General features: G+C 43.2%; 1 protein-coding gene across 1 annotated transcript in view; it reads left to right on the forward strand.

The window, feature by feature from the left end:
• Window positions 1-12274, forward strand: part of fndc3a (fibronectin type III domain containing 3A) — a 47183-nt gene that overhangs the window by 22068 nt on the left and 12841 nt on the right. The window contains exons 4-14 of the mRNA XM_023405881.2: window positions 4416-4492; window positions 4593-4839; window positions 5095-5394; window positions 6736-6794; window positions 8074-8240; window positions 8355-8414; window positions 8511-8649; window positions 9265-9318; window positions 9434-9558; window positions 9773-9947; window positions 10475-10561. Coding sequence (XP_023261649.1) covers window positions 4416-4492; window positions 4593-4839; window positions 5095-5394; window positions 6736-6794; window positions 8074-8240; window positions 8355-8414; window positions 8511-8649; window positions 9265-9318; window positions 9434-9558; window positions 9773-9947; window positions 10475-10561 — 1490 coding nt within the window. The remainder of the gene's footprint in view (window positions 1-4415; window positions 4493-4592; window positions 4840-5094; window positions 5395-6735; window positions 6795-8073; window positions 8241-8354; window positions 8415-8510; window positions 8650-9264; window positions 9319-9433; window positions 9559-9772; window positions 9948-10474; window positions 10562-12274) is intronic.

Below are 12274 nucleotides of genomic sequence, written 5' to 3' on the forward strand. Positions count from 1 at the left end.
CCCGCCCTTGACTCAGAATGAGCTGCACCGGTTAAGATCCTGTCGGCCTGCCACAGGAAGCAGGGAGGTGAATACGGGTTATGTGATGTTGACAGGAGATGATGGTGCTCCCAAAGTGTTGCCTAGCCTCTGTTTACACAGCCAGAATGGGCGGCTTGTTTGTGGCTATTCTTGGCCCGGTGGCAGCCTGCCGTTTTGTGGAGGAGGACTGATGTTTTTCCCGTGGCTGCTTCCTCCTGAAGGCTGGCACTCCACAGCCACGTCAGCACAACCAATGCTCCAGTTGACTCAGGGGAGGGGAGGGGGATGTGGCCTTTTCTATCTGATCTCTGTCAGCACTCGTGCGTCAGTCTGATGTAAAAGAGTGGGTGTCCCCCCCTCTCCTCTCTCTCTTTCTCACTGCCTTAGATGTGTGTGGCTCCCTCATCCTACCTCCCTCACCCTGTTCTTTCTGCTGGTCCTCCTCTCCCGTACGCTCTCCCAAGTCGGTGCACAGAAAGCCATTCACTCTAAATGGGCAAACAATGACATATAAACCGCTAATGTGATTCATTAGATCTCCTGTTAGTCAGCAGCAGCGGCACTAACTGGAGTTGCCTTCATCAGTCATCGCGCAGGTGCGCAGCAGCACCTGGCATAAAGCATGAAATAATTCATCAGTCTTAAAAGTGAGTGGAGTTAACACTGCACACTTTGAACTCCCACTCAAATGATATACTTATCTGAAATCAATGGGAGCTGAGCCAGGGTGGCTGCTTTCATTCACACTGAGCTTTCCCATGCTCCCTGGATTGAGATTTTTTTCCTCACATACACGATGCGTGAGGAACAAAAAGGTAGGGAAATTCACTGCCAGATCTGGAAATGACTCACTTCCTATCACTCCGCTGGCTCTTTGCCCTTTTGCTTTCAGTATATGAGGCCTACCTGCTATCTGTCTTGTCTAGTGAAGTTTATTAGCAGGTAGACTAAAGCAGTATGTTCCCAATGATTTTTTACACCAGTGGAAAGTAATACATTGTGGGACTGTCTGGCATTAGATTGGAACAATTAGTAAGTCTGAAGAAAAGTGCATCTTGTAGCCCACAGTAGACAGTAACTAGTGCTATGATGATGAAGTTTTGACAAATAACTGCTTGGCTAGTTTATTTTGAAATGTGCACGTTGTTTTGATCTGTTTGAAATGTAATCCAGTTTTAATATCTAATCCAAACCTGTCCCAACCTGATCCCTGTTAACATTTATGTTTCTGAGATGATTGATTTTATTATGTTGATGCTATTACAACTACATTACATTGTAATCACAGAACATCAGGTGAAACCATAATGGCATCAACAGTGTGGTTGGGACACCTACATGGAGCCATGAAATGAGCAGCAGCTTGAATAATAGCATTTGATGCCTACCTGGGAGACTAATACTACTGTGTTTCCCATAGCTCCTTCACAAGTCAATCCTTCCTGTAACTCCTTCACAATAAAATCTTCAATTAGGATTTTATTGTGAAGGAGTTACAGGAAGGATTGACTGGTGGAAATTTAAATATTAAACAGCAGACATAAACCTAACCAAATAAACCTGAAACCCTGTCAGTATAGAGAGCGAGAGTTTGCATTAGCACAACCACCAACACTGTGTCAGCCACTGCCAGCTGCGAGCTAACAAACAACATGAAAAATGCTAACCACGCTAACTGTTCTGATACATCTCCTAGTCTCCCGATTTTGGCCACAACAGACTTCTCATCTGAATCTGTGTCTGATGGTCAACCTAGCGCAGGCAGTGTTGGTGAGCGGGGCACAAGGTCTGATCGAGATTTCTCAATGGGGAAGTAATCGTGGATATACCTTCAGCTCCAGTTTTCCTTTTTTTTTTTTTTTTTTTTTTTTTATGTTGGGAAAGCATGTTAAGCAAAATATTTATCATAGCAGAATATTTTCACATAGTTTAAAACATGGAGAGGAACTTTAACACAGTTGGTACAGCTTCAAAAGGATGTAGGCGAACAGATCAGAAAACAGTGTGGCGGCTGAAAGCAAGAACAGGAAAGCTGAGGAAATCTGCAAACCACAGATACTCTTAAATTACACAAGGTACAAAAATACTAAAAGCATAATGTGGCAAAACAAGATGACTTGGCTGAGAGTGGAAACTATCATCATTTAGCCCTACAGTATTGTCAGTCAAGATACTTATGCCCTGCTGTGAGGCCGCTATCGAACCACATGTTCATGGCATGGTTATAGCGTGGTACATTGGGCCAGTGGGATAAGGCCATAACATAACATACAATATTTTCCGCAGCGCTTGATAACATTAAAGCATTTAAAGAATTTTTTCAGTGCAGTGCACCACGACTTTTAACTACATATCCACCTGTAGCTATATCGCCTTGTAAACATAGCTTGTCTCTGTTTTGAGCTGTTGCGTCTAGCAGTAAATTTTGGGTCCAGAGTCATTCTGTGTTGAAGTGTGCACTCAGTTGTTAGTTTATTCCACCGAGAGAAAACGATTGCAGTCTAATCCGCCAGCGCTTCAATAAATCCTCTCTTCATGAAGGTTATAAAGAAACTGTTTTAGGAGGGTGTTGATTCAACTATATGATCATTTTGAAGCTTGTAGTTTATGGCGCTGTGAATGGAACTATGTGACACTGAGAGGTGTTTCTAATATTTAGTCCACCTTCAATAAAAATGGGGTAGACAAAATATTAAATGAGGTTTTATATTTGGACACAATACAGTACAACAGTGCGACAAATATCAACCTCCAGAAAGATCATAAAGAAGGAATCAACACAAAAGTTTCAACAATAACTCACTTTTATAACCTTCAGCGGCGCCATTTAATGCAGGGCAATTGAGACTGCTTTAGTTTTAGCTCGGTGTACATAACAAACTGGCAGTTGTCCATATATCAATGCTCACTTGCTGTTCCTCTCCACTGAGAGGTGGAGCCTGGACTTCAGCACCTGAAGGGGTGGTGCTAGGGGCTAGAAGTGGGAGGGTTCAACGTATCATTACGCAGGCCAGCCTCTGTAGACGTGGGCCCATCATGGCTGGTCATTCAGATGTGCCTTCTCTCTGCTTCCGCCAGCCTTGACAAAATGAAGGAAAACTCTTCCTCGAGCAGGCTGCTGGGAGGTCAGTGTGTATGTGTTGTGGATCTCTTTCTTTTTTTTTTTTCTTTTTTTTTTGCTCTCCTGCATGACATCTGGCGTTGGGGCCCCAGTGTTTATGTCTTTGGTTTGTAAGAAGAGAAATGTGCGAATATGCAAACTTGGCACAGAGGTCCCTCTCTCTTTCTCTCTCCCAAGCTTTCTGCTGAGCTGTCACTTCTCAGAGCTGAGCTAAGCCGCTGCACTGGCCCCCACTACAGAGACACGCAGGAAACTTTGTTGTTTCTCAGCACTTTTGTAAAGTGGTCTTCTTGCATTTGCCAGTATTTTATAGGGGAAAAAAATGCATTTCTCTGCCTTTTCTTACTCATAGATATTAAAAAGAAATTGAGTAGTCATTGAAAATGCAGCTAGTGTTGGGATTTTACCCCGCAGAGACAATATTTTACAGTGGCTTGAGTGAAAACCTGCCAAGGTTCATATGCCATAGGTGGCAAAATGGAAAGAGTTATTGCTGTTGTCTTGGGTTACAGAAGTAAAAGTCCATTATGATAGAAGGCTTGTGGTGACTGTCAGTCACTGTCAAGGCTTTGCATGGACAGTACAATGATACAGAAGATGAGCGGCTGCACTGAAATAAATCTCTTTGATTAAAAACTCAAAGGTCCTGACAGATGACTGTGTACATAAAAACATTGTGAGAAAAGTCAATGTTGATTTAAGTTAAAATTCTCTTGCACGTTTGGGATTCTGGGTCAATTTTGGTTCAATTTATGTTGGTTTTTAAAAAAGTTTTTTATACGGTCTCAATTTCTACAGTTCTGGTTTGTGCATCTGGCTGACATCTTCTCCATAGCAACAGCAGCTGAGACTCCTGGGTACTCTAGTGTTTAGAGTCAATTGCTGTACCAAGGAAAAGCTTTTTTCTCTGAAATATGTGTAACTGATGGTTTTAAAATAAAACCTTGTAACAGTTACTACAACTACTACGAGTTGCATTGAGGATATCTTAAAAAAATTAAATAAAAATGTCAAATATTGCTTTAAAAGTTGCTCAGTTTTATGTGTGTGTGTGTGTGTGTGTGTGTGTGTGTGTGTGTGTGTGTGTGTGTGCGAGAGAGATATTTGTTGATGTATGAAAACATTTGTCAGCTGCTGAGCTCAGGTTGGAGCTCGGATGAACGGGGTCGGAGTGGGGCTGAACTACTGTAACACTCTCGGCACATTCAGCACAGATGAAACAGCTGTGTGCCCCGTGGGAAAGTGTTTGATCCTGCTTCTTCTTCCCCCACAGGTCCTGCTCAGGTTCCCATGATGTCTCCAAATGGTTCAGTGCCTCCAATCTATGTGCCTCCTGGATACGTTTCACAGGTATTCATTCTGCACACTTTCCAGTCCACCGTCTCTGATTGGCATCTCGTTGAGCTCTTTGACAACTTTGCTCCCTGCGCTCTTGTTTGTTTCCCCGTAGATCATAGAGGAGAACGGAGTGCGGCGGGTTCTGGTTTTACCTCAGCAGCCAGAGTTCCACCCAGGGGGGCACTCCCCTCTCCACCACCCTCCACCTCCACCCCACGCCCACCTGCCTGCCTTCATCCCACACCCTGCCATGATGCCCCCACCACCACACCTGTACACGGGCATGCCGGGGGGCGTGGGCGACATGAGTTCTCAGTACATCTCCCAGTACCATCCAGCTCATATCTACTCAGAGCAGGGTGAGTTGGAGCTAGCCGTGTCTGGCCTATGTTGTTATATTAAGATGTTATTTGTTGTTGTCAGCACTATATTTGCACAGTCTAGTTATACAGTCAAGGCCGGAGTTAAACTGTTGAGTCTCCGTCTCCCTACTGCCCTGTTTATTTGTATGTTCTTCTCGCAGTAACTTGCTTCTATGACTGTCTTTTTTTTTTTTTTTGTTCCCCTGTTTGTGTCAACACAAACTCACGAGTGTTGCCTTTTCGTTCCCTCAGTCTCTGCCGATTCTCACTCCCAACACGGACGTCCACCGTTTGTTCACCGAGACGACAGAACAAGCAAAACATACGAGCGTCTGCAGAAGAAACTGAAGGAGCGTCAGGGAGGCGGAGGAGGGGGGCAGGTGAAGGACAGCCCTCCCCTTTCGCCACAGAAGACTTGCAGTAGCCCCCCGACCGTGGACATTCACAATGGCGTCGGAGGGAAAGGGCTGGAGGCGGAGCAGGCGCAGCTCAGCCAAGCGGTGGCCGGCCCTGACAAGCAGGCAGGCAGGGGGAAGAATGGAGAGTCGGGAGGTAAGGAGGTTAAAGGGGGGCTCGGGGGGGGGGCAAATTTACAGTCAGGCTGACAGACAGTATTTTCCGGATGTGAGGAGAGCGCTGTGTTGTGTTTAGGTGCTGAGAATAGTGCCTCATTAGCTGCAGCAGCTGGTGGCAGTGAGGGATCAGCAACACGGCCAACTTTACTCTTGATTACATGAACTCTGACTGCTCATTAATCATGGAGTTTAACACTGCTTCTTGGCGACACCAGTGCATAATTAAGGAATTATTGTCAATTTTGAAAGTGGAGGAAAAAATAATTTCACCTTATGACCTCATGAAGATCACAGAAATGTATGACCACTGAAATATGAACAATCTACCATGAAAACATAATGGGCTGATTAAAAAAAATAACACCATGAATTTTTTGTTGTTGCCTTTGATTATTCCTAAAGAAGGAGGATGAAGATGGTGTGTTCTATTAGAGGCGAGTATATAAAGGTACATAATTAGTAAACAAACTTTGAAAGGTCTATGACTGAGGCTGCACCGTCACAGTGCACTGTCACAGGTCTATTGAGGCTAATTTCTACCATTACTTTTTCCAAGATGGATCTGTAGCTGTGAATTTAGAAAGAAATTTCACATCTTTGAATCTGAACTGCTGCTACTCAAACATTAGATTAGAACTATATTTTGATGCTCTGGCCGGAGGCATTATGTTTTCAGTCTGTCTGTCCAATTTCTTCAGGTTGGACTCAAAGATGAACTGATCAGATTTTAGAAGTCAAAGGTCAAGGTTACTGTGACCTTACAAAACATGGTTTTGGCAGCAGCTCAAAAATTCATATGCTAATTATCACAAACGTTCACGCAAAAGTCTAAAAGGATATAGTGATGAATTGATGACGTTTTATAACTAAAAGCTCAAAGGTCAACTTCACTGTGACATCATAATGTTCTACAAAAACACTTTCCTGGCCAGTATTCAACATCATAACCATATGACCAAACATCTAAAGACATTGTACTGTAGATGCACTGAAATTCTGTATTATATTAGTGTTGGTTCACCATGCAAAAGGTAGTTATACCACCAGATAACACATCGGATAGATGGTGCAAAGTTACACTCATTACTTCACTGTCCAGGAAGGACACGGACATGATGTACAGAAATGTCACAGTAGCAAGTAGATAATGCAGTGCACACAAAACCCAGCAGAAACAATTGTTGGCAGAGAATAAGTCAGTTTTACCTACAACTGGCACATTATTTGTCACATGTCCTAATTATTTCCTCTCAATTTTTATCATCATTTCATGAAGACGGTGTTTTCTATCCATATTTACCTGCATTTTTCTCCTCAGAGATGGACGAGGAAGCTCAGGCCCTGCAAGCGCTATTGAGTACCATCAGTAAACCAGTGGTTAGTATTCACTTCTGCCATGTTTTTCTTTTTTCCTTTATCTAATTAGTACATTTTGCATGATTTTTATGTGACTCTATTAGCGCTGTGTTCATGAAAATTTGTAATGATGCAAATGTGTTGCGTCATTAAACATTTTATTAACATCCATGATGAATTCTTGCTGACATCTCGCTAATGGAGGCCGACCTGCTGACTAGCATCCATGTGGGGATTTCTATTTCCCAAACGTGCCACTAAACAACTCTGCCAGCAGTTACTGGAAGCTTTGAGCTTTGCTGTGAAAGAAGCACAGATTTTTAACTGAAGAGCTACTAATCTGTCACATCTTATATGTGTATTATATTATATGTAATATAATATATACAGAATGCAAGATAACATGGTCTCAGGCGTTTTTTCTTTGAAGTAACCCTGGTTTAATGGCACTAGGTTCACAGCAGCATTGTATATAACTGAAGAGCAGAGTTGCCGTTATACCAGCAGCTGGGTGGGAATCAGTAGAACTAGAAATAGAATTTCCTTGACCTCATATAAAATGGGATTTGTCACACACACTCTGTCGCTAAGGTCTGAACTCCTTGTAAAACTAGCAAAACAAGTCTATTGGAGACATGATGGAAACGGTGAAGCGAGGGTGTCTGATACAGGAAAGGTTCAGCTTCAGTTAATAATAATAACAATAATAATAACTTGGATTGTTTTTTTTAGCGCCTTTCAAGGTAGCCGAGGCGGCTTTACAGAGATAGAAGACAAGAAGTAAATAATTAAAACAAATAAATGAAAACAAGACAAGACAGAATAAGGTTGACAGTGGATTTTTTTTTTCTATCTTTGCTGCAACACTGCTTTGTTTAAGGACTGAGAATTGAACTGTGGGAAGTTAAGTAGTAAGGTCCGCCTTACGAGGGCAGCAGGTCCTCCTCTTTCACCAGGGCAGAAGAGAGGAGGTGCAGACTTGACCTGATTGAATTCTTCCACATATGTATCCCCCCTGCAGGGTAGCTCAGGCTATTTTTAAAGCTCCTCAAAACAGAGAGAAAAATCTGAGTGTTGCACAGCACATCCCTACCAAGTGCAGAAAAACCTTTTCTCAAAGTGGCATCAGGTTGAATGACCCTCTTTGGACTTGGGTTTAAGGTAGCGAGATTTGGAAAAAGGACTGTGTCATGAGATTTGGCAGCTCGGGTGGTTAGAGGAATGAAAGCTTTCTTTCCATGTCCTGGTTTGATGGTGTTATGTAGGCTAGATATTAACCCATGAAACTTTCATGTGATAGGTGTCCGACATCCAGGCCAGAGGACTGGTAGTGAGCTGGAGTGCGCCCACCAGGCCAGAGAGTGACAGCAGCAGCGTGGAGGAGGAGTGCAGCCCCCCGGAGCCCCTCAGCTACGAGGTCTCCATCTCATTTAGCGGCAAAGATGGGAAATACAAGAGCATGTACTGGTGAGTACAAGCGGGAAGATGCCATGAGGCTCAACACCAACTGTTGTTAGAGATTTTTTACATAGACATCTATTTGAAACAACACTCAAGGATCTCCTTTTATCTTTGATGCAGCGGGGAAGAACTAAGTGCTACTTTAGAAGACCTTCGACCAGCAACGGACTATCACGTCAGGTCGGCAGAACCCTCCAACTGCTTTTGTTTTAACCACAGTTGTTAATGCACAAAGGAACGTTTTTTTATGTAACTACTTTGCTCTCCTTTCCTCAGGGTCCAGGCCATGTGTAACTGTTTACAGGGAAGCCCGTCAGAGGCTGTGAGCTTCACCACTTTAAGCTGTGAGCCGGATCCTCCCAATCCTCCCAGGAAGGCCAGCGGGACCAAGAACACACTCGTGCTCCAGTGGAAGGTAAAAAAAAATAAAAAAAATTAGGATGATTGATGGAGTTATGGATTTAGGGCGGAGTTGACTGGAAAGCGGCAACAATATCTATTTGACAGAAAGCAACTTAAACCAACTGGGAGATGGAGAAAACACTGATTCAGAAACAGCCCCCCCCCCCTTTCCTCAACTGCTGCTGAGATATCCTTCAGTGTGGAATTTCATCTCCAATGGTTTCATTAAAGTTGCTCAAAAAAGATAGTGGTTTCACAGATCACCTCCCAGGTGTGGGGGCATAAATGTGCAATACATGCTCAGCAAACACTGAATTACTGACACCTTTAAATGGTTTACACATCTGGATGCGACTTATTTGTCATACATGGTGCTAAAGATGGCTTCTTAGTCACAGTAACAGGAAGTGTTTAGTATGAGACTTGGAATAAAAGATGGCGGCGCTTGAGTCATTAAAGCACTACCTGCGCTTCTTTCACTATGTTCTGCCTCAGTTTAAATCCATTGTAAAAGTCAAAATAAATAAATAAATAACTGTGAATTGGTGCATATTTTAGTAATGTGTGCAGTTTATATATATTTATCTGATGAAATATAATAATCAAACAATGTGTGGTTTATGTGCAGGCTCCATGTGACAATGGTTCCAAAATCCAAAACTACATTCTGCAATGGGATGAGGTAATTTTTTTTTTTTTTTATTTATGATGAAAGGAATGTTGAACATTGCACCACACGCTCGTGTTTTATGTGCAGCTGAGATTTCTGGTGACTAAAATCCTTTTGTTCTCTGAAGGGGAAGGGCACAGGAGTTTATGAACAGTGCTACTATGGACCTCAGAAGCAGTACAGAGTGACCAAGCTTTCACCGGCTTCAAGATACTCCTTCCGCCTCTCAGCCAAAAACGACATGGGTGTAAGGTAGGCGCCTCAACATGCTCGACTTCCTGGAATGCCGCTCCTCCCTGTTGTCCATATTTATGTCACTGTTTCTTCCATTCACTGTCTCCCATCTGTGTGCACACATGTGTCTCTCACTCTGTCTCTCCTGTCTCTTTCTCCCATTCTCTCCCATCCTTCGTCTCTCTCTCTCTCTCTCTCTCTCTCTCTCTCTCTCTCTCTCTGTCCTCCCCAGCGAGTTCAGTGAAGTGGTGGACCTGTTCACCTCATGCAGTGTGCCATTGCCACCCTTCCCTCCAGAGCTGGAGATGGCGGGGGTGACCTGGCTGTGTCTGAAGTGGCAGAGACCCACTAGCTCTCCAAAGGAGGATGACATCTACTATATTTTGGAGATGGAAGAGGAAGGCTCAGTAGGTTTCTCTTTTTTTTTTTTTTTTAAGTAGAAAAGTCAACTGAGTGATACGCATGAATGACTCAGCAATATCTGCAACATATTATGCATATTGTTTCCCCTCTTCTTAGAAGCCAGTACTGCCAAGTGCATCTCTTTTTGACATCCTCATTGAATATGTACATCATAAACAAAGCACACTTACAGTTTTCACAGTTATAATCAATGAATGATAGACATCCATTTTCCGGATTGATATGCGTCCTGGCATGGCTACTCAAAATCCGATTTTTTTCCCGATGCTTCAACAGTTTGCTCTAAAAGTTATGTGACATGTACAGCTGCTGTCACCTGGGCCTGCACCACCTCCAGCAGCTAGCTGCAGACATCGTGCCTGCCAGGAAAAACACAAAAAATTTCCTCTCTCCCCTTGTAGCTGTTTGTCTCCTGCAGACCGCTTTGTTTTCTGTGCTTCAATGGTTGTCTTGTAAGCCATTGCTCACCTGGTTGTTTTCTTTCTGCCTTTGTCATTTGTCTTTGTCCCAGGGATATGGCTTCCAGCCAAGCTACGACGGCGACGAGCTCTCCTGCACCGTCAGGAACCTCCACAGGAGTACCAAATACAAGTTTAGGGTAAGGAGAGTCTGTGTGATGTTCACAGTCGACGATGGTGATCCACAGGTTTAGGCAGGGAGGCTGCAGAGGCCCACAGTGGCCCTATGACTCATCTGTTTGCAGGATTCTGCCAGCAGGGCGGTGGGCAACTGACAGCATAAACAGGAGGGACTCCACAGCTCAACACATGTGGGGCTCCGGTGTGAAACTAGTCAGGCAAAACGTCTTTAAGCCACAGTGGCTGTTTTTTTTTTTTTTTTGGCTGGCAGTAATGCGGCCGAGACAAGCGTCTTTCTCTTCATGTCATTATATTTCTGTCTTTGTCTCCCAGCCTCTCTCTCTCATTACCAGCCTCTTCTCTTCTAAGACCTGACTGTTGAATATTTACTAAATGACTCTGATGAACGACAGGTGATCTGTTACACACAGAGACCACTGCAAGAAAGACACGCGATGCTCCTGATAATAAGCAGATAATAAGCGGCGCTCCAGTGAGAAAAGTTGGCATAGATTAATGATAAATTAGCAACAGTAAGTTGAAAGTCTGCATTGCATTTGCATGTTATTTTTAAAGGCAGGGTCAGTGTAAAACACCTCCATTTTCACCTCTATTTCTTTTCTGACACCATCAGTTTTTTGTTTTTTTTCTCACTGCTTTCATTAGCAATGTTCAAACACACATCAGCTGGTTTTGACAGGTTTGCTTCTTAAACCAGTCATGGGATGTGCTCCAGGCAGATCTATAAAGGTGTTGAAAGTAATAAATTTGGCTTTGTGAAGGCCGCACATAGCCCCCGCATTATGTGTCTCTTACGTGGTTTAGGATTTGACTTGTGAGAATTGGGGGGGGGGGGGTCAGTTAATGATATTAGAAGCTTGCAAATTTCAGAGCCTCTCTTAGAAATTCTGACACTGCTGGGGTTAGTGGTTCAGCTCCCACTAAGGCCTTTCATGCTAAATACATATGAAATCATAATACTTGAAGCCACTTACGATAAAAGTACCTTGAGGTTCTTTAACCTCTGCCTGTAGCTGGCTGAGTCTGAGCCAGCGTTTTCATACTAGAGCCTGTAATATCATTATTATGTATTACAATTGGAAAAAAAAAAACATGAAACATTATTGCCTTGTGGTAATATTTTGTATTTTTCTTATTGTCAGCAAATCCCATGGAAAGAGCAAAACAAACAATGAATTGATGTAATTAACAAGTATTGCCTGCGTGTAGCCTCTGTGCCAAACATCTCTGTTGTATTTAAAACATTTCAACGAGCCACAGGGTTGCTCTGGGTGTTCCTTTGTTGTGATGAACTCCACCACTGGGTTTTTATATGATCTCACATCCACCCTTCCTACTTCTGTAAATACTCATTTGTGTGTATTAATGCGGGGAAAATAGTCCCCAAACAAATGCAGTGTTTACTCCTGAGCAGCAGTAGGAAATAGAGTGGCCAGCTGTTTTATGACATTTTTGTAGCCCCTTTAAAAATGAAATCCTATATTTGTAATCCTTTTTTAAAGATGAAACGTCTCCAGCAGGAACCAGCGATCTGAGAACAAGGTTTTGGTCTTTTTAAGGGACATTTTGATAATAATAAAGATGTAGAATAACATAAGGCACAGATGGCACGACTCGCAGCAAGTAGGTTCTGGGTTCGAAATTGTGTGGAGTGTGCGTGTTCTCCCCGTGCCTTCATGGGTTTCCTCCGGGTACTCCATGCCCACCCCCCC

The sequence above is a fragment of the Seriola lalandi genome, unplaced genomic scaffold (assembly GCF_002814215.2).
Source record: "Seriola lalandi dorsalis isolate HSWRI2012SDOR001 ecotype SW California unplaced genomic scaffold, Sedor1 jcf7180002054288, whole genome shotgun sequence".
Lineage (NCBI taxonomy): Eukaryota > Metazoa > Chordata > Actinopteri > Carangiformes > Carangidae > Seriola > Seriola lalandi.